Source organism: Dermacentor andersoni, chromosome 1, assembly GCF_023375885.2.
Source record: "Dermacentor andersoni chromosome 1, qqDerAnde1_hic_scaffold, whole genome shotgun sequence".
In the NCBI taxonomy this organism is placed as follows: domain Eukaryota; kingdom Metazoa; phylum Arthropoda; class Arachnida; order Ixodida; family Ixodidae; genus Dermacentor; species Dermacentor andersoni.
The window spans coordinates 274,548,839-274,571,200 of record NC_092814.1 but is presented as its reverse complement, the minus strand read 5'-3'; the positions used below and the strand labels follow the sequence as shown (position 1 = coordinate 274,571,200).

The following is a 22,362-nucleotide window of genomic DNA, read 5'->3' as shown; positions in this document are numbered from 1 at the left end:
ACTTTCACTACACTTATTCGGCGGCGTCACATGTATTCATCGGCAGAAAAATCACAACGGTATATGCAGACATCGCACCGTGCGGATTTGTTATCTAAGTCTGCACTAACGACGGGTGCTTATTATTGAGGTACAGAAGCAGCATTACGGCAAGGGTAGAATTAAAAAAAAAACGGTCGAGACATCGCATTAGTCAACAAAATTTGTCGGCTAGTTTACATGAGCTCCACTTCATGTAAATGGTCTTCATGGCGTTTGTCTGCGGGACGCACCTGGCGCGTATGTGGACCATGTTGCCCCAAACACCGGTAACATCTTGTTCATACCCGCTCCCACAGAGGTCTGCGTCTTCCCTACAGCTGTCACCGCAGAAGAAGCAGTCTGGCGCCCGAACCAAGGACAAATCGCAGCCGCGAACTTCAGTCACCCTTGCTGCAAAGCGTTGTCTGCTACTGCTCCCACGCGTATTGTTGGAAGCGCCCGCTAGGTGGCTATCAGTGGCGCCTCTATAGGCGGTGCACGCGGCCTATAGAGGGGTCGTTTTCGTCGACGTAACGCCCGCGCGCTCACGCTAGGTCACGTCGGCGAAAACGACCCCTCTATAGTCGGGCGCTCCGGCGCGGCCAACGTAACCGGCGGCTTCCGACGCGCCCCGACGGGCCCGGCGCCGATGTGGCTCCTGAGCCATTCGCGCGTCGGAGTCGGCGGAACTCTCGCACCACAATGCATTGCGCGCGAAGAAAAAGGCGCCAACACAACTCCGCAGACGGCTTTTGCGGACGGCGCGCGACTTGGCGAACGTTCTGCGCATGCTCCGAAGATAGAAGCCGACGGCGCGCGCGTTGAAGTATAGAGGCCATGGCATCTCGACTGGCGCAGCGCAACCGACGCAGCGTGACTGACCGCGAACGACGCTCGCCCGCGCACCGATAACGTCGGACTTTAAACGGGAGGCACGTTTAAAGTCCGACGTTATCGGTGCGCGGGCGAGCGTCGTTCGCGGTCAGTCACGCTGCGTCGGTTGCGCTGCGCCAGTCGAGATGCCATCCCCTCTATACTTCAACGCGCGCCCTGTAGGGTGCTATCTTTGGAGCATGCGCAGAAGGTTCGCCAAGTCGCGCGCCGTCCGCAAAAGCCGTCTGCGGAGTTGTGTTGGCGCCTTCTTTGCGCGCAATGCATTGTGGTGCGAGAGTTCCGCCGACACCGACGCGCGAATAAACGGCCCTTTAAGGCCGAAAAGGCTTTCATGGCCATGCACCATCAGTTCGATAGCTGCTTGCATACTCGGATGCTATCCCGGTATATATAGCCTTTCGCTCTCTGTACGCCTGGGATATTCGGGCCGTGCTTTCTTCAGGGTAGAGGTACGCAAGAGCTGCTGTTGCTCTGCTTAGGTCATGCACATACTGGAGAACGCACACTGCCGAGCAGCCTCGCTCGCTTACCACGGTGCCGGGTACACACAGCTGGTTTGTTCCAACAACCCTGAGTCCTGTGTTGTCGAGATCGTAACAGCCAAGTAACGGCAAGGCTGAAATCGGTGCGTTATTCTAGTTGGACGAGTTAAGAGCGAGCTTTAGCACTGGGTGCATGACACGTGACATTAGATATTGAATGGTTTCTTTCTCTCTAAATTGCTTTGTTTATCAATGAGAACCATGGCGAATAGCCTCGGAAGAAGCCCATGATTTTTTTAGAGAACGAGAAAGAGTTGGCACATTACAGCCTAGACCGGGGCACCTTACCTCCCTACATTGGTGGCACAACAATTCGAAGATTTTGCAGACACGCGAGCTGCATGTGCCTGGAGAAGCGTCCTACAGGTAGCATCGACAGGTTATTCTACTTGCAAAAGGGTGAAAGCAGCCGCGGACAGTTTGATAAAGGATGGTTTTAAATTATGGGGTTTTACGTGCCAAAACCACTTTCTGATTATGAGGCACGCCGTAGTGGAGGACTCCGGAAATTTCGACCACCTGCGGTTCTTTAACGTGCACCTAAATCTAAGTGCACGGGTGTTTTCGCATTTCGCCCCCATCGAAATGCAGCCGCCGTGGCCGGGATTCGATCCCGCGACCTCGTGCTCAGCAGCCCAACACCATAGCCACTTAGCAACCACGGCGAGTGATAAAGGATGGTTCTAGAAATGAACTGTAGTACGGTAGCTAGCTGGGCGAGTCGGTACATCAGCATTATTACAGTACATCGCTCGTGTTTGTTCGTGTTTTTAGTGGGCGCGGTAAGTAATAATAATAATGGTTCTAGAAAGTGCTTGAATGTTAAGAGGTGCTCCTAAATTATATACCTGCTAACACAAAGCTGGGTGTTCCTATATGAGGGCAGTATGTGTTGATTTCAAGTGTTGTGCATTGTATGCATAAATGTTCCTGCGAAAAATCACGAAAGAGCGCGTCAAAGACTATTGGAACCAGAACGAAGTAGTCCCGTCCATACAGTTTTATTTTTGAAGCCGTGTGGCTTTTCGAACGAGAATTGCAGTCTTGGGCGGACCAGTTCCACACGTCAGTGCAGGTCGGTCTTAACGGGGACTGCCCTTAAACGAAATGCATTATTTTTATTATGCGGAAACCAAACTTTCTACAGCTATTTAAGTTACACATGACTAGCCGATCGTAAACAAAACAAGTGCAAATGAACTCAAACCAATAGCGAGTCCACGAAAACTTGTCTACAAGGGCTGGTACCGAGATTGGATTACAGCGACGACCAATAGGCAAAGTCGCACCGTGCGCATTATCGGCGCAAATGAACTAGGAGACATTACGGGTGACCAGAATATTCTGCATGCGAAGCCATGGTTTGCGTGGTATTAGCTTTGCACGCAACGAAAACGCTGTCAACAACGGTACAAATGCGTAAAAAAAAAAAATACTGCACTCATAGCGCTCCGTAACCTGACGCGCCTGCGCGCTCCAGTCTGTACCAAGCGACCATGCCGGCGGTGCCTATCACCAGCAACGCGTAGTGGACCGCGATGCAGGCGACGAAAACGGGTGCCCCGTAATAAGCACGAAACGCGGCCATGGTCATCGACAAGCCGTACTGCTGCAAGAAGGGTAGGAAGATGCAGCCGAAGCTTTGCGCAAAAAGCATGATTATGTACACGACGTAAGGCTTGGCGGCCAGCGGCTCCTGCCAGTTGCGCAGCCTGAAGAACAGGCCGACTGTGGCGCGAGCCACGTTCGCAGCCACCGCGATTAGGAAGCCGCGCGGCTGGTTGCCCGTGGAGGCGCGTTCACGGCGGAACTCGAAGTGCAGGCTCAGGGCGAAGAATATGGCGAAGACGTGCGTCGGCTCGAGCGCCTTGGCGACGAGTATGGCAAAGGCGAGCACGCGGGCGCCGAGGAGCGGCAGCCAGGCGACATTCTCGGCGCACGTCCGGAGCAGTGACTGCTGCGTGGGCCAGCTGAAGGTGACCTGCACGAGCCGGTTATTGAACTTGAGGCAGGCGAAACAGGTCAGCAGAAGGGCGCTGGTCAGGTTGGCGGCTTGCAGCCACAAGGACGCTGCAAAAGAGCGGAAAGTGCCATGTTGGTTCGCACCTCGGCGCGCGAAAGAACGTTGGTCTCGTCACAAGCGTGTTAAGCTGCACGCACGACGTGCTGTCCAAGCTGCAGGCGTTGGTAAACGCGACGTACAACCACAATTCGATGGTGTTCACAGCGCATAGAGATCTGAGGAAATAACGTAGAGGTAGAGAGTGAAATAACACCTGTGCCTTATCTGCTTAAGTTAACGTGCGCTGTGAACAACATAGAAATGAACTGTAACCAACTCGCTCCAGCTTGCACACCTGCCCAACCACAAGCGACCTAAAGTTACCTTGCAGAGATAGGCGAGGCGCAACACATACTTTGCCACCGCCTTTCTTTTCACAATCTTTCAACGGTTGAAGAAAAATTCGTCCTGGTCCGGACCAGGACGAATTTTTCTTCAACTGCGAGACTTCTCTCAAGGAACCCCTATGGGTTTCCTTTGTAGAAATTCCTACGAACGGGTGGACGCCTGATTTTCCCTTATTTACTACTCTCCACCTTGCGGGTTTCCGCAGTACCTATTACGTCATCCTGCATATTCAAGGGATCACGCACGCATGTTACCTCCGGCAACTTGATTACCGGCTGTACGTAGGATGGCAATGTGATGCGGACGAAGCATCGCCGCAAATAAATGTGTTCTTCTCTCTCGTACTTTTAACATTTACTAAAATGTTGCGACAAAATTGATACGGAAACTTACGAGACTGGCTGCTACAGTATTGGTGCGTGACAGCTCTGTGAGCTGTACTCAGCGTTCATGTACACACTTCTGCGTGGGTTCGAAACCAGGGCAGGATCAAGAATTACAGTGGTGATCGCGTTATGGCCAGTACGGTAGCACGTTAGTTCGCGTGCAACCAGTGCGGTTGAACGACGGCACAGGAAACCGCTAGCGCATACGCTTTGACATATATTTTCACAAGATTATGTCACTGGTATGACTAAAGTAGTTTCGCGGCCACACCAACAAAGAACGGCGGCGCCTCTAAATTCAGAGGCACGCTAAAGCTTATTTGCTGTATTCTTTCAGGGGAACGTATAACTACTTGGCTGTTTCAATTTTGCTCGCCGACGTGTAAATTAAGTAGCGTGAGCGAGCCGAAACCTGAAGTGCACTTTTGGGTATACAGTGAGCGGCGGTGCCAGCGGAACTTTCAGCGACGCAGTGATGCACCTCGATATCGAAAGCGGGAAAACACAGTAGCAAACGGCGTGCGCGACGAGTTATCGCCGCAGTCGAAGACACTGACGCCGCTGACTGTCGAATAATTTCTCGCAGTCAGTGTGTTTTACGGACATGTCTTGGACTACCACGATGCGCTTCGACTCGCGCAACAACGATAATTGCTAGAGACTACTTGGTTCCAACATATATAACGATTGACAGCTTTAGACCGCACGTTGTGTCGCGTACCCAGTCATTATACTGCTGCTCTGCCAGCCCAAATACCTCAAGCCACATTTTCTGAACTTGTTGCGACACATCAAGGCTACCTTCCGTCCGGCTTTACACAAGCAGCAAGACCACTGTTACTCCTGTGGTTCCTACGACAACCACAAGTACGCCTCACGATTCCGGGAATAACGAATAAGACCCGTCATTCAACAGTGGCTCTACGTCAATTCACACTGTCATTACTGAACGAGGCATATGAACAAAGAACGCACATTTACACCGATGGATCTGTCTCAGCCACGAGCTCCACAGGCACTGTTATCATCCCGGCCTTACAAATTACAATTACTTTCAAAGTGTCCCATATAACGGCCTCTACGGGAACAGAACTTGCCGCTCTATGTGCCGCTGTTAATTACATCGCACAAACCAAACCTCTGAAGTGGGTCGTTTTTTGCGATTCCAAGGCAGCCCTTCAGAGTCTGCAGTCAGCCTTACGACGCAAAAACCATGGCAAACTGGTGTTTGAGACCAGAGAGGTTCTCCATCAAGCCCTCATAAAAGGACATGAGATCTTCCAATGGCTTCCGGGGCACTGTGGCATCGTCGAAAATTGCCTTGGTGACGATGCTGCCCTGTCAGCCCATAAAGAAACCCTGACGCTTCCTATACCCTTATCAAGGACAGATGCTGCGAGGAGTCTTCGTCTATTTGTTCAAACCAAGACTGAAGCTTTGTGGAACACCCCGATTTTCTCCAACTGCCACCTTCACCGGTTAGATCCTACATTGAAGCTGCAGATTTCATCGAAATTCTGTGCCGCCTCGAACTATGCCGCCTCTGGTTAGGGGTGGCTTTTACAAAAGCCTACTCATTCCTTATTGGAAGGTCCGACACACCGATCTGTGACTCGTGCAACTGTGAAGAGACGATTGAGCACGTGTTCTGTTTGTGATCTCTATGACAACGAACGCGACGTTCTTCAGAGGGTGGTAAACCGATTAGATAACAGATCATTTTCAGAGACTAAGGTTCTCGGACCATGGCCCCATGCGTCGCAGGCTTACAAAGCGACGCGGGCACTGCTACATTCCATGAAAGCGACTGGCCTCAGTGACCGATTATAGGCGTGAAGTTATGGACATCCGCATGTACTCACACCGACAGTGCCTTCTTCCATCGCTCTCCTTTCTTTTCTTCCCTTAAACCCCTTCCCCTGTGTTGGGTAGCAAACCGGACGTGCGTCTGGTTGACCTCCCTACCTTTCCTTCCTTCCTCTTTATCCTCCTAGTAAGGAGCAGAATGCTCTTTATCTGGGGACGTATTCTAGGACGATCACTTTCGAAGATATTGCTTTCAGTGCGCACTGATTGGCTGGTTGAGCTAAACCTCTCAAATGATCCAACGTGTCCCGCATTACGTTACGCGAAAGTGACATGGCACCTTAGGCTGAGCCACCCTGGCATCGTGGCCAGTGCAGCGGAGATCACGTCAAATCCCGCCCGAGCTTCACTTCCGCTATATACATGCCAGATGAACGTGTGAGCCACCAAACCAAGTTTGCGGCTGTAACACCTTCCGCGAGAGACGTGGTGAATTCGAAGTTCAGCAGACGACAGTTTGTTGCAGCGGCCAGTGGTCACTTGCACTCGCAGGGATTTGCAGCAACGCCAACGTCAAGCCTTTTACTGAAGTCAAATGCTTGGAACGCGGAGAGACGAATAATTCTTGTCATGCGAATTATCCTAGGTGTACTGAGATGAGGCTACGAACTGCTATGTCAGCACCTTGCATGTACTCCGACTTAGCCTGTAGTGCCTTCAAAACTGACCGATGAGCTAAGTGACTTACACTAAGAGACTCGGGTTCCATCGTAACCGCCTGCTACAAAATGGCGCCTGAGCTGACCGCCGCCCGCTCTTCGTCGTGTGATAACGCGCACTGCACGGCGGGATCGCACCAGTCTACACCGTCGACCTCCCTGTTGGCACGGTGTTGGTTGAGGTGTCCTCTACGAGGCTACGAGAGACAGTCACTGCGCTGCATATTACCCACCTTTTCTCTCCCCAAAGCATGAATCTCCAACGCACTCGTGAAGTGCTCGCCCCAGCCGAACGTGTGCCACCACATGCATGCGTGGCGCCCAGACGAACCTGCGGCCTTGCGTGAGTGCACTTAAAACGCGATGAGTGCCGTGAACCGAACAATATCGCCGAAAGTGGTCATCCGAGAATACCGCCCCTGGCTACTGCCCACAGGCATCACGTGCTTGCGGTGTTCCTTCTGCGCCTTCATAATGGTCGCGAAGATACATTTGCACGGCCATCCGCCGCAGTGGCTGAGCAAGAGATCGTGCGTTCGATTCTCGTCCATGCCGACCGCATTCCCATGGGGACGGGATACAAGAACGCTCGTACACTTACATTTCGGGACACGTTAAATGCATGACTCCTGGACCACTGCAGTCTTGAAAGCGAGTGAGCGGAGAAAAGACGTACCAGCTATGTTGCCCAAAATCACCATCCTAATGCAGCAGCAAACGAATAAGGCGCCTTTATATTGTCGCGACTGCCGTCGAGAACCTTCACCGTTCAGCCCGGCACATTCGAGACGTTTTGAACGCGGATGTTTCTGACGTCACAGTTCGATGCCAAATAAACAGAGCAGGTCTTTGCAGGGCCACAGCGGCTCTGAAGCCACTGTTCGCAGCAGCAGAGAGAGAGAGAGAGAGAGAGAGAGAGAGAGAGAGAGAGAGAGAGAGATACGTTTCGAAACCAAACACGGCTCGTGAAGCGGTGAGTGGGTGCGTTAAGATGAATCAACGTTTTAGTAAGTCATGTTTGATCAGCTTTAGTTCCGGTATGTCGACCTTCCGGTGCAAAGTAACTTTTCCCCTAGTTCTCTGATAAAGCAGTGTTGTGCTTCCTATTCATTTCACATGCCTTTAAGCCTCGGACTAACAAAGTTACCGCGATATTGCCCCGAAAATTTTACCACAGAAATCAGCCGGACTACGTGTAACGCGTGGCAGCTAACGTGGGTAATGGTCCACATTTGGGAAGCGCTTTTAATACGTGGCCTTGGCAGATTGCAGTGAAATGAGGTAAGTTTGACGTCGGTTCACTGTTGAAGACAACTGACAATTGATGAAGTGGGGGTTTCATAGGGCAGCAGTGGGCTCTTTCCTCAAAACTTTGTTTCAGCATGAACTGCTACCTGGCCAAATGACACGGAATGTTCCATATCATTTAGACCATTGCGGCATCCTATTTGTGCCATGGGATTCCAAGGAAGCTGACCTAAACCTGCCCACAAATATGTGGCGTTGTGGATGAAAGCGACCTTACAGTGAGCCAGTCCATACTTGCTCTGCAGATGAATTGTGGTCTGCTGTAAGCGCAGAATGAGAGAGAGAGAGAGAGAGAGAGAGAGCTTGCGAGCAAACAGAGCTTGTCTCTGCTGCATTTGAATCCTTGCCGCGTAAGAGTGGAGTCCGTGATGGAGGTCAACGGCGAAATGACGAGTTATTGATAAACGCAAAGGATTATTTTGCCCACTATCAAGATTATTTTAACATCATTTCCTTTCGGAGATAAATAAACGCCAAGGACATGGAGCAGTTAGGTGGAGCTGTATATATTTGTTCTGTTGCGAATAAGGAGATAAGCAGCCATGGTATATGGCCAGTGATTGCCGACAATGTGCGCAGCGGACGACACTCGCCGTGGCAGCGCAGAAAGGAGAGAGCGTCGTCAAAATTCCAAAGTATATGTGCTGATGGTTCCCGAGGCGCCGTTGGACTGATTTGACGCGAAGCCACGCGCTCTCGCGTTCCCGTTAACAGTGTTCATCACATTAGCAAGAGCGGTAACCGCACGAAGGTAACTGTATACATTGCTTCTTGGGCGAAAGGGCAATTTTTGTTTTTTCCTACACTTGCCAGACATGCGACTGCCTCCAATATGGTTTTCGACAAACCACTGATGACGTAGAAACAATATGAACAGAAGTCAACTTATTCAGAAAAATTAAGCTGGGCGAGTTGATTTGGTTGAAAAATTGCGCAAAAATTCTGGACGGGAGACAAGGGAACGGCAGCAGAGGCGCTCAATAACAGCAACTTCATAGACATGTAGAACAGCAGCGTGCATGCCTGAACAAGAACTTCGGATACAACCTCTCTCTCACGCACACACACAGACAAAAAATTTGTGCAACCTCTCAGAATCCCAACCCAATCTACAGCGAAGCTGTTGCACAGACTAGCCTTTGCACTTTGACCACACATCACCCCTAAAATGCCAGCTATTTCCACGAAATATATACTATTAGCGGCGAGAATTTGGAGTGGCGCCCTCTCGCGAGTGACGTCACGGCCAGGACGCCGTTCGCTCCGGCTCGCTAGGCAGCTGCGCGCGCTCGTTGCCTTCGTGTATGCTTAGGCTACGGGTGGCTCGACCCATAGTTATTGAAGGGTATCGCAGCTTCTTTCTGCTGCCATGACTGAGCCACTGTTCCTAGTTCAAAATCGCGTGAGTCGAGAAAGTTTGCGGCTTGATAATCGCAAGCGATGTAGCGTTGAATGGCTCTACTGGTTTTGCAATGCATATATGCGCCGTGTCTGTCCATAAATTTTGCGTAAAAACAGAATGTCGCCAAATACGTAACATTCGCTTAGTACTTAGCTATGAGAGACATTCTACATGGAAGAAAAATCTTGGTATTTGGTGTCAACGTGTTGTGTTAGACACTGCCCTGCGAAGCTCTCATCATGATTCTTATTACTCTGGTGAGTTGTTCTATTCAAATATATGGGAACTTTATTAATACGTAAAAGAAAGAGTTAGGCGCGCATTTCGTATGAAAAAAGTTTGCTACTACTTTCACCGCTCCCTGAAACAAGCCCCATAAAACAGATTGCTCATGGCTGCTAACCCGACGGCGTGTTATGTAGATTATTTACATAGTTAATTCACAAATACCATAGTAGCAGTCACCTGAAAGAGAAGTTTCGTGGTTAAGGTCGAGAGCCAATCAATAGCAAGCGATGAAATGTTTCATGGTGGCCCTCAGTAGCCGTTATCGACAATATGGCGCAGACCACGAACAACGTTAGCAACCGACTGTACTTATGGCGAGGCACTCATTGTTCGTGAAATCCATCAGTGCCGTACAAGCTCGAATTGAAATCATAAAGCAGTTTTTTACAGCGCCAGTTGCAATGCCTAAACTATACTCGAGTACTGCAGCACAGCTTAGGCTGCCTAGAAAATGAAAATTCAAGCACCTTCTGCTTCACCATGTCTTCATCCAGCGTTGCTTAACTCTACAGCCGGAGAGCTATTCGCTTCGTCAGTACATAAAAGAGAACTTCGCAAACCTTCGTAAGGAAGACACAACAAGCCTTACATATTTCACTTGATTTTTGAGCCTCCACCGGGGAATTATATCTTCAATGTGTCCCATACTACTAATGAATGGCGGTTCGGCTTGTTTCTGGCTGCAGCCATACAGTCCAAAATTCATATTTCACTAAAAAATTTGGGCCGAGCGGCCTGTGACAGATCGCCAAGCAGATTCGTCATGTATATTCCTCAAGCAACAAACACCAGTAAATTGCTCAAGTAAGTTGAACGTGCAGGACAGTAAAATGAGTATATATTGGTACATTCCTTTTCGTATTCTGCAAACAGTTGTATGCCTCAATTAGCTTTACTTCAATTTACCGTCATTAAACACGTGAAGAACCACCTAGTTTTGAGAAGTAGTTGAAGAAGTCAAGTGGGGCTGGTATAATGTAAACTGCAGTGTAAAGTCCCAGTGTTACTGCCGAGCGTTTCTGTGAAGAAATGCAAAAATTCGATACTATACCATGAACTACTCGTCGTGAGCAAACCTGTTGTAGCAGGTTAAAATGAAGGTAGAGAGAGAGAGAGAGAGAGAGAGAGAGGAAAGGGAAGGCAGGGAGGTTAACCAGAGAAAAAGATCCGGTTTGCTACCCTACGCTGGGGAGAGGGGAGGGGGAGGTAAAGTGGTAACAAAGTAGAGATAAGGAAAGGAAGGAGCATAGACACACAATCACAATCGGCCACTGTCACCGAATACTGTCATCGCACAGCACAGTGACACTTGCAGCACTACGAACATCTGTTCAGGCTACAGCCGCTTGTCCAATTCTGTCGCCCTCAAAAACCGCAACAGTGCACTCGTCGCCCTCTGCTGCGATGGTTTGTGATGGCGGTATATTAAAATAAGTTCCTCTGTGAGAGGTCTTCGGTCAAAGCGCGCTATCGCGATTGCGAGTGATCACCGTCTCTGTAAATTATAGCGAGGACAGTCACAAAGAAGGTGTTGAAAAGTCTCCTCGTTACCACAGTCCTCACACGAGGCGTCGTCGGCTCATCCAATTCGGTAAGCGAAAGACTTGGTGAAAGCCACCCCTAGCCATATTCGACAAAGCAGGCCAGCTTCGCGACGGCAGAGTCCAGCTGGAATACAAAGGCGTAGAGAGGAGTCAAGATTGTGGAGTCGGTAGTCGTGAAAACTTCCAGCGTTCCACAAGGAGAACGTGATGTCACGGCTGAGCATTCGAAGTTTTCTAGCGGCATCTGTCCTTGATAACGGTATCGGCTCCTCTTCGTCCCCTTGAAGAGCCGACCGAGCAGCGTTATCGGCGTGTTCGTTCCCTATGACAACGCAGTGACTTGGAAGCCACTGAAATGTCACGTGGTGTCCTTTCTCAGTTAATGTATGGATTAGTTCTCTAATCTCAAATACCAGTTGTTCGTGGGGTCCGCGCCGCAGGGCCGATAGCAAAGATTGCAGTGCTGCCTTCGAGTCGCTGAATATTGACCATCTTCGAGGTTGTTCTTGGCTGACGAGACGAAGTGCAGCGCGAAGAGCTGCAAGTTCCGCAGCCATCGGTGTCGTTGGGTGACATGTGTTGAAACTGATGGTGGTGGCTTTCGCTGGGAAGACCGCGGCTCCAGAGGAACACTGGAGAGTTGCCGATCCATCAGTATAAATATGTACGTGTTCGGCGTACCTCTCGTGCAAAAGGAGCAGAGTTAGTTGTTAGTTGTTTAAGAGCAGGTGATGACAGCTCAGATTTTTTCCTGATTCCTGATACAGTGAGGTGCACTGCGGGTCGAGCCAAACACCATGGACGAATCGATGGCTTAGTTGCGGGGATGAAGCCTGATGGAAGGCAGGTGTAATACTCCGAAATCGTAGTACAAAATGATGCCTGCGGCCTTTCTGACGGTAGTGTTGCCAGATGGTGGGAACAGGCACGGGCAACGTGCAATGTGCACTCTCAACACTTCTACCGCAATGTGTGTTTGTATAGGTTGGTCCCGGGCAATCGCAATAGTCGCTGCTGTCGATGTGCATTTTGGCAAACCAAGACAAACCCTGAGAGCCCGAGCTTGACTAGCCTGTAGAGCACGAAGATTTGTCTGGCAGGTGTTGGTCAGTACGGGCAAACTGTATCTCAAGAAGCCCAGAAAAAGAGCCCTGTACAATTCCAACATTGCATGCACTGACATTCCCCAAGTCTTCCTCCCAGAAACTTGAAGTTGGGAGATTGCTGTCAGATGCTGTTTCAAGTAGGTCACGTGCGGGCTCCATGAGAGATCTCTATCAGTGATTATGCCAAGAAATTTGTGAGTCTTCTCATAAGAAATTATCTGGCCATTTATTGAGATGGCGTAGGGTGTCATTGGTTTGCGAGTGAACGCCATCAGTGCACATTTGTCTGACGAGATTTCAAGACCTTGGTTGCGGAGGTATATAGCTGTTAGAGTATCAGCTTTTTGAAGTCTTGCACGTATCTGAGGGCGTGTCACACCCGAGGTCCATATACATATGTCGTCGGCGTACATTGATATCTTGATCGCTGCTGGCAGATGATCAACGAGACCAATGAGCGTCAGGTTGAATAGGGTAGGGCTTCTCAAGAGCATCGAGGATAGCCTCGTGAGATACGTTATCGTATGCCCCCTTGACATCCAAGAACAAAGCTGCAGATAATGTTTTGCGTGAGTTTTGAAGCTGGACGTACGTAGCGAGATCAACAACACTGTCTACTGAAGAGCGATCTCGACGAAAACCAGCCATGCAATTCGATAACATGTTGCAGTGTTCCAGGTACCACTCCAAGCGGGCAAGCATCATCTTTTCCATTATCTTTCCCACACAGCTGGCCAGCGCTATTGGGCGGTATGAGGTGAGTTCAAGTGGGGACTTGCCTTGCTTCAGGAGAAGGACCAAGCGGCTTACCTTCCATTCTTCGGGAACCATGCCATCCTGCCAAGGTAAGTTGTAGAGATGTAACAGTTCTTTCCGTGCGCCATCACTAAGGTTGTTCAAGGCGCGGTAGGATATTCCATCTGGTCCCGCGGATGAAGAACGCCTGCATAGAGCAAGAGCCGCTTCTAGTTCCTCCATTATGAAAGGAAGATCCATGTGGCCGTCACGTGAAACAGGGATGCGACTGGGGGCTGGAAAGCCTGGACCGGTTGCTTGGCCAGCGATCCTTGCACAGAAGTCTTCTGCAACATCAGCCTCTAGCCGCCCCTGGAAGAGCGCCAGCGCTTTGAATGGGAAGCGTTGTTCAGGGAGGGAACGTAGACCACGTATGGTTCTCCAGATGTGCGAAAGTGGCTTTCGGGGGTCTAGTGACAGGCAAAATCTTGTCCAACGTCGAGATGCCAATCTATCCATGCGACGTTGAAGTTTCTTTTGTAGTCGTCTGGCTGTCCTAAGGTCTTCGATGGATTTTGTACGCCGGTAACGCCGCTCCGCACGACGACGGAGTGCACGAAGTCGCTCCAACTCTATATCCAATTCCGTGTGCTTCGAAGAAACCGTAACCGTGCGCGCAGCGTGTAGCATCGCAGACTTGATTGCTTCCTCTAATCCAGAGGACAAGCCCTCTCGACAAGCATCTTCCATGGTGGAAGTAAAATTGGTCCAATTAATTAATCGAATGGTGTTCCGTGGGATGGGACTGGACATCCCTTTGATGACAAGGTACGTGGGAATATGATCACTCCCGTGTGTCTCGATATCCGAAAACCATTTAACATATATTTTGAAAGTGCTGGAGACGAAAGCTAGGTCAAGACAGCTGCCATAATTCACGCCTCGTATAAACGTTGGGCTGCCTTCATTCAGGAGTGAAAGGCCGTGGTTGCAGGCGAATTTTACAAGTCCTTGCCCTCTTGCATTTGTCCTTGTGCTTCCCCATGCTATATGGCGCGCATTAAGATCTCCGATGATGACATATGGGGCAGGGCACACCGACAAGATGTTTGTTAATCGTTTGGGATCATAAATACTTCAAGGCGATATATAAACGCCTACAAGTGTAAACATGAGTTTGCCCTTTTTAATTGTTAGGCAAACGTATTGTTTCTTATCATGAGGCGGAATCGGCTGGCAAACATAGGTCAGTTCTCGACGAATAAAAACGATGACTTTGCTGCATGCATCAGTTGTTGCGGATATAACAGCTTCGTATCCCGATAATGTGACTGGTTTTGTCACATTAGGCTCACATATGATAATGATTGGGAACAAATTAGTATATATATACTGACGAAAGTCTGAAAGGCGTGATTTTAGTCCTCTTGCGTTCCACTGTATGATTGACGCTGCCTTGACTTCTCGAAACGATGGGCGATGGTTGGTCATGTCTATTCGAGTGAGAAGCACTGGGCTTAAGGCGTCCAGTACTTTCAGTGCATTTTGCGCAGACGTAGTTCCAAGGTTCGACAGAATCACTCGAATGACATCTATGAAGGGGACGCAGCATTGAAAGGACTTGATCTGCTTTGGGCGAGTCATCAGCGGCAGGAGTAGGCTCCCGAGCGGGCTTGACAATCTGTAGTTCTGTGGGAGATTGCTGGCTCGGAAGCGCAGGCCATTCTTCTTGAGACAAATTCCTTTCAGGCGACTTCCTTGTGCTGTTCAGCCCCTTTTTGGCCTGATTGGAGAATGTGGGTGCTACAATAGAAGCGGCCCTCTCCTTTCGCAGCTCTGCCTTTCTTTTAGGAGGTTCGGTGACGCCGACGCCGGATCGTTGCAGCAGCCTCCCTGTGTGTCGAATTACCCCGAGCCATTTGCTTGAGAACAGCGACCTCTCTCTTGATGCGAGGGTAGTCCCTAGACGAGGCAGCATGGGAACTATTACAGTTGCCGCACTTTAGGACCTTAGCCCGGCACGTGTGCTCCGCGTGCGGTTCAGCACAAGGGGGACACAGTATCGAGTTTTGGCAGACATCCTTGACATGTCCAAGCCTAAAGCACTGATGGCATTGAAGAGGCTTTTGTACGAAGGGCCGAACAGGGTTTCGGAAGTGACCGACTTTGCTTACCAACACACGTCAATCTCCTTTGAAGATCAGTTTGACGCAGCGCGATGTTCCAAGGCGGCTCACACGCGTGATGACAACACCCTCACTTGTTGGTTTGACGAGGATAGGCAAGCACGCGTTGGGAATGGCGACATCGATGTCATTAATGACACCTGCTGTGGATGCATCATCCATCGGGACATATGAACACACTTTGATGCGCCCTAGCACCGAGATTTGCTTCAGTTTTTCGAGCGCACTCCCGTTGGTAACATCGATTGCGAGGTCATTTTTGCGTGCATTTATCCGAATGTCCTTAATTTCATTCGGCACGACCCCTTCCAAGAAAACAGTTCTTGCCTGTTTTGCAGTCGGAGGTTGTTTGAGGGCTCTTCGGGTACGAACACGATGGCGTGAGGCCAGCGTTCAGGCCTCGACTTCAGGGTCGCCGTGCTCGCTTGCGTTGATGGGTTCGCGTTGACAGTCCTCCTTTTGGCCCTCTTTCTGCGGACAGTGATGAAGCTATCATCCGATGAGTCTTCATCCGACATCGAGTATAGCTCAGTGTCCTCGGTGTCACTGAGCACGCTTCCTCTCTTCCTCGTAAGGGACGGCCTTGATGACCTCTGGCCAGGAGGGCCTCTGGAAGGCTCCGCGTCCATGGCCACAAGACCGGGAGCCGAGGCACCAGGAAATTCCGAAGATTTCGTCGGAAACCAGAGAACACCCAGATAGAAGCGTTCTAAGAAGGCACTTCGTCGTCGTCGTAAAAAAAAAAAAATATCGTGCCTAAATAAGAACGTGCTTCATAGGTTAAAGTGAAGGTAAATGTCGTAGAAGTCATATATAGCCAGCGTTTGTGATATATTTGTTGCACCGCTGCTGGTATGGTATCATAACTGGATTCATATATGCGATGTTTTTGCGGTTGTGGATTGATTGATTGATTGATTAGTAGAGTTTATTGGCGCAAGGGCCAGATGTGGTCAAAGAGCGCCAAGTCGATGGTCCGTGCTTCTCAATGATATATGGGTGTTAATTGCGGGGATTAATGAAACAGGGCTGTATAGTGGCCTAAAATATTCATTAAAAAGTGCAAGATGGGCATGTGGTGCAATGTGGCTGTAAAAGGGCCTAAAATTTATTCGCTCTGAAATGCGTAAAATACAAGTATAAAAAATGACAGTGATTGATCGCGTCTGCGATGACAATAGATGTTTCACGAGATGAGGGATGATCAGTAAAACAAGTAATGTCTCTAGCACTAGTGCCTCAGCAAGGCCTTGAAAGCAAGGGCTGGGAGACACGTGTGCTAAAATATGGGTTCGTAGCAGCTACGACCTCCAGGTGGAGGCCGTGCTACAAGTAGCCTGGCCAAATCACCTGTAACGTGTCCGTTTCAGTTAGAAAATTTAATACGGATTGAAAAGTAAAAAGGGGCTCATTGCTCAGAAAAAATGCTGGGTGTAACGGTATGTGTTGGAGATAAGCAGACGGAAAGTACTTCTTTCTTTCTGCCTCTATTTCAGTGCATTGGATAAGAACATGAATAACTGTAAGCCTCTTGCCACATTTGGTACATGTCGGAGGTTCGCTTCCCGTCAAAAGGTAGGAGTGAGTGGCATAGGTATGTCCTATTCTTAACCTACAAAGAAGCACTTCCTTATGCCTTGCTGTTCTTTCAGATATCCAGTTCCCTAATTTTGGTTTGATAACGTGCAGCTTATTCGCTACTGCATTATCCCATTGGTCCTGCCAGTGTTTCCTCAGTTTGTTGCGCAAGAAGGGCTTAAGTTCTGTGGCTGGTATGGGTATATTCACATCCGTTTGATTAAAGGCGACTGACGTTGCACTTTCGTCAGCAGCTACATTACCTTTTATGCCCCTATGGCCTGGTACCCAACACAGGAATATGTTTTGGTTGTATGTTAAGGCTATGCATAGTTCTGTGTATAGTTTATCAAAAACAGGGTTTTTATGTTTTCGAAAACACATTAAGGCCCTTACTACGCTTAATGAATCTGTGAAGATGATCGCCTTATTGAGATTTGTATGTCTGATGTGCTTTACAGCTGAAAGTATTGCGTATGCTTCAGCCGTAAAAATACTTGTGTTGGGATTTAGAGTACCGGAGGTGGAAAAACATGGCCCAAGAGCTGCATACGCGACACCTGCAGATGACTTGGAAGCATCTGTATAGAACTCGGCACAGCAGTACTTCACTTGCAGTTCGAAGAAATGTGACCGTAAATGTGCCTCTGGTGCATGTTTTGTTATTTCGACAAAAGAGATATCGCACTGCATGGTCTGCCATTCCCAAGGAGGTGGAAGGCGAGTAGGAGGCATAAGGATATTTTCTGGGATATGGATGTCTGTTTGTTCTGCCATTGCTTCCAAGCGTAGGCTAAAAGGAGTTCTAATACGTGGGCGGTTAGTGTGAAGTCTGGAAGCGGACAGGTCGCTAACTATGGAATGACATGGATGCTCGGTGTCTGATTTTACCTTAATGTAGTATGAAAAACTTAGGAATGTTCTGCGTTGGTGTAAGGACCATTCGTTGGCCTCAACGTACAGACTTTCAACAGGGCTAGTTCTAAAGGCGCCTGTTGCCAGTCGTATACCGAGGTTGTGGACTGGGTCGAGAATCTTTAGCGCACTCTCAGTGGCCGAATGGTACACCACGGCACCGTAGTCGAGGCGTGATTGTACGAGACTCTTATACAGGCTAAGCAGACACTTCCTGTCACTGCCCCAGGTTGTTCGAGAGAGCAGCTTGAGGAGGTTCATGGTCTTCAGGCACTTTTCTTTAAGATATTTTAGGTGGGGAATGAAGTTAAGTTTTGTGTCCAGGATAACCCCTAAGAATTTGTGTTCAGGGCTGAAAGTCAGTCTTTCTCCATTAAGGTTAATATCGGGTTGTGGTAGTACACCTCTCTTGTTTGAAAACAGGACACATGTGCTCTTTTGGGGGTTCAATTTGAAACCATTCTCGTCCGCCCACCTTGAGAATCTATTCAAGCCAAGTTGTAGCTGCCTCTCGCAAATGCTAAGATTGCATGACCTGAACCCTATCTGTACATCGTCCACATAGACGGAATAGAAGAGTGTGCGAGGTAATACGGTGTGGAGGGAATTCATTTTAACAATAAATAACGTACAGCTCAGTACTCCACCCTGTGGTACACCTGTCTCCTGTATGAATGGTCGAGATTGCACGTTGCCAACTCTAACACGAAATGTCCTGTCAGAGAGAGATAACTTTCAACTATTCTCAGCAAGTTGCCGCGAATGCCCATTGCAGAAAGATCCCGAAGGATCCCAAAGCGCCACGTAGTATCATACGCCTTCTCCATATCAAGAAATACTGATAATACAAGCTGTTTGTGGATAAAGGCATCCCTGATATACATTTCCATGCGAACAAGCTGATCAGTCGTCGATCTGCCTTCTCTGAAACCACATTGATATGGGTCTAATTTCTTGTTTATTTCTAGGTAGTGAACCAGGCTACTGTTTACCATTTTTTCAAAAACTTTGCATAAGCAGCTCGTCAATGCTATAGGCCTATAACTATTTGGCAAAGAAGGGTCCTTACCCTGTTTCAAAATAGGAATTATGATGGCCTCTTTCCAAGCAGAGGGAATGCGGCCGGACGACCATATAGAATTGTAGAGACAAAGAAGGGTTTTTTGTGTTTCAGGCGGCAGGTGTTTAAGCATTTCATATAGGATGCGGTCAGCTCCGGGGGCAGATTGGTTGCAGCTGTTTAGGGCTGCCTGAAGCTCTGCCATGCAAAAGGGTCTATTGTATGCCTCGTATATTGTGCTTTTCCGTTCTAATGGTTGTCCTTCTATTTGCCTTTTGTACCTTTGGAATGTTTCAGAGTAGTGCGACGAGCTGGATATCTGTTCGAAATGTGCGCCAAGAAAGTTCGCCTGATCTTCCATGCTGTCGCCTTGAGTATTCACTAAAGGCAGGGAGTAAGGCTGTCGACCCTTTATTCTATTCACTCTGTTCCAAACCTTTGTTTCTTCAGTGTAAGAGTTAATGCCTGATATATACTTTCTCCAACTCTCTCTTCTAGCTTGTCGCCGCGTTCTTCGACCCTGGGATTTGACCTGCTTGAAATTGACTAGATTTTCTGCCGTCGGAGAATCCCGAAGTAAGCGCCATGCCTTGTTCTGCTTCTTACGCGCTATTCGACACTCATCATTCCACCACGGAAGACGCCGTTTTGTGGACAATCCGCTTGTTACAGCGATACATTTGGTGGAGTTGTCAAGGAGAAAACCCGTAAAATATTTAACCGCCGCATCTATGCTTAAAGCACTCATGTCGTCCCAGGATAAAGAAGAAAGCTTTCTGAACTTTTCCCAGTCAGCTGAGTCAGTTTTCCAGCGAGGTAATTGTGGGGGAGATTCATTAGACATTGGTGTGCATAGAGCTACAGGGAAATGGTCACTCCCATAAGGGTTTTTAATAACTTTCCATTTAAGGTAAGGTAGAAGAGTAGGAGACGCAATGCTAAGGTCTATTGAGGAGTATGTTTTGTTTGCCACATTATAATACGTGGGCTCCTTCCCATTCAAAAGACATGCACCTGAAGAAAAAAGGAACTGTTCAATCAAGCGACCTCTCGCGTCGCAGCGCGGGTCGCCCCATAGGTTGCTGTGTGCATTTAAGTCTCCAAGCACAAGATATGGTTCAGGTAACTGATCTATTAATGTTTGGAATTCTTGTTTGTGAAGCTGAAAATGCGGTGGTATATATAACGAGCAGACGGTTATCAGTTTATTTAAAAGTACAGCACGAACGGCCACTGCCTCAAGGGGTGTTTGTAGCCGTAAGTGCTGACAGGCTATAGATTTGTCAGCTATTATGGCTACGCCGCCGGATGATGCGAGGGCATCATCGCGATCCTTCCGAAAAATAACATAGTGACGAAGGAAGTGTTTATGTTTAGATTTCAAGTGAGTCTCTTGGACACACAGCACTTTAGGAGTTAGTTGATTAAGGAGTTCTTGGACATCATCGAGGTTGCAAAGCAGGCCTCTGATATTCCACTGAATAATCAGTGCATCCATATTAAGATAAACGTTGTGCTATGTGTCAAAGAGAGTGAATTTGGTTTAGCTTATGTTGCCCTTTTGGGGCCCTGTAATTGGAGTTTTGTCTTTTTTGGAGCGATCGGCAAAATCGCGCCGCTCCTTAGGCGTCAACTGCGCCTTCTGACTCGGTGTTGTGTCCATGGCCTCTTGAGAGGCACTGGACAACTGCTCTTGCGAGCGGTGTGTTTTCCGTGAAAGCCTTGTCTCGGAAGACAAGGCCTTGGGGCCCACCATCCTGGTGTTTGATGGGTTTTTCTTGACCTCTGAGCTGGGCTGACTGGTGCCAGCACTAGCAGAAGCCTCCACTGTGGTCAAATTCGGGAGAGGTAGGGCAGCCTTCGCTGCTCCCACCGTGGGGGCGGGTGGCGTTGCCGTACGCTCGCTATGCGTGCTGCTGGCATCCGCCAAGTGCCGTTGTGGTACTGCCCCCCGACGTACCACTTCGGCGAAAGATGCGGTCTGTGTAAATGTTGATGAGATGCGTTGCCTTGCTTCTCTGAAAGTTATGTTTTCTTTGACCTTTATCGCAATTATTTCTTTTTCTTTTTTCCAGACTTCGCATGATCGAGAGTATGCAGGGTGGCCACCATTACAATTGCTGCAACGGGGCTCAGCCTTACAGTCATCTGCAGAATCATCGTTGATGCCGCATTTCGCACATGTTAGCCGCCCTCGGCAGCTCTGGGAAGCGTGGCCAAACCTCTGGCATTTAAAACAACGTCGCGGGTTGGGGATGTACGGTCGTACTCTGATTTTGATATATCCAGTTTCTATTGTCTCTGGTAACGTGCTAGAGCCAAAGGTAACTATCAGGTGCTTAGTTGGCAGCTCCTTGTTGTCCCGTCTGATCTTTATTCTTTGTACGTTTATTACGTTTTCATCCTTCCATCCTTCCAGGAGTTCTTCTTCGGTCAAGTCCATTAAGTCAATGTCAGAAATTACGCCTTTGGACGAATTCATGGTTCGGTGTGCTGTTACACTGACGGGGATGTCTCCAAGTTCTACAAGGTTCGTTAGCTTGTCATGTTGTGTTTTGTCTTTCAATTCGAGTAATAAGTCGCCACTGGCCAGCTTGGTGATCTTATAGCCGCCTCCAATGGTCTCTGTGAGATACTTCGTCACAACGAATGGTGAAATCGTTCTTGCCTTCTTTTCAGGTTTTTCACTATGAACAACGTGGAATTTCGGGAAAGTCTGAGTGGCTTTGAGAGAAAATTGAAATGTACCATCGGTGCGCCCCCTTTTAGAGGGATGATCAGTTGAGAAGGGGTTGGAAGTTCCCATGGAATATGTTCAGTATTCAGCGACGATGCCAGTCACCCACCACCGAGCCCAACAAGGGGACAAGGCAAGGTATGTGGTGAAACAAGCCCTACCATGCCAACTGTACGTCGTCGCTATAACCACATATGCTATAACCAAGGTAGGTCATACCACACCAGGTTAACCCTCGCCGCCAGGAATGTTGGAAGTTATCAGAAGAAAAAGAAGACAGGAAAGACTAAAAGGGAGAGGGAAAGACGAAGATGTGCAAAGAGAGAGACAGGAAAAGGCGACTGCCGATTTCCCCCAGGTGGGTCAGCCTGGAGGTGCCGTCTATGTGAAGCCGAGGCCGAAGAGGTGTGTTGCCTCCGCCGGGGGGCCTTAATGGTCCAAACATCCAGCATCGGCTCAACCCCCAGGATCCCCTTTTCCCCAGACACGGCTAAGCCGCGCACGGCTACACGCGGGAGGGTCCGACCCTCATGTGCTCGGGTCCGTGGTGTCGCAACACACCAAACGCCTGCTCACGCAGACGCCCCTGCGGGGGGCGGTTGTGGATCCGCGCATGAAAAAGCCGCACTGGGCTGGTCTGCGCTCCTTCGGCTGGCACTGTAGCGTTGCCTTTGAGAACTGTATTGTCGTCTAAGAAATAAGCTCTTTGAATAAATTTTCCCGAA

At 49.0% G+C, this 22,362-nt stretch overlaps 1 protein-coding gene across 1 annotated transcript in view; it reads right to left on the bottom strand.

The window, feature by feature from the left end:
• Positions 1 to 2,555: 2,555 nt before the first annotated feature.
• The window catches only part of LOC126548141 (uncharacterized), a 43,425-nt gene continuing 23,618 nt past the window's right edge, over positions 2,556 to 22,362 (bottom strand). The window contains exon 3 of the mRNA XM_050196259.3: positions 2,556 to 3,527. Within this exon, the coding sequence (XP_050052216.2) occupies positions 2,899 to 3,527 (629 nt within the window). The 3' untranslated portion in view covers positions 2,556 to 2,898. The remainder of the gene's footprint in view (positions 3,528 to 22,362) is intronic.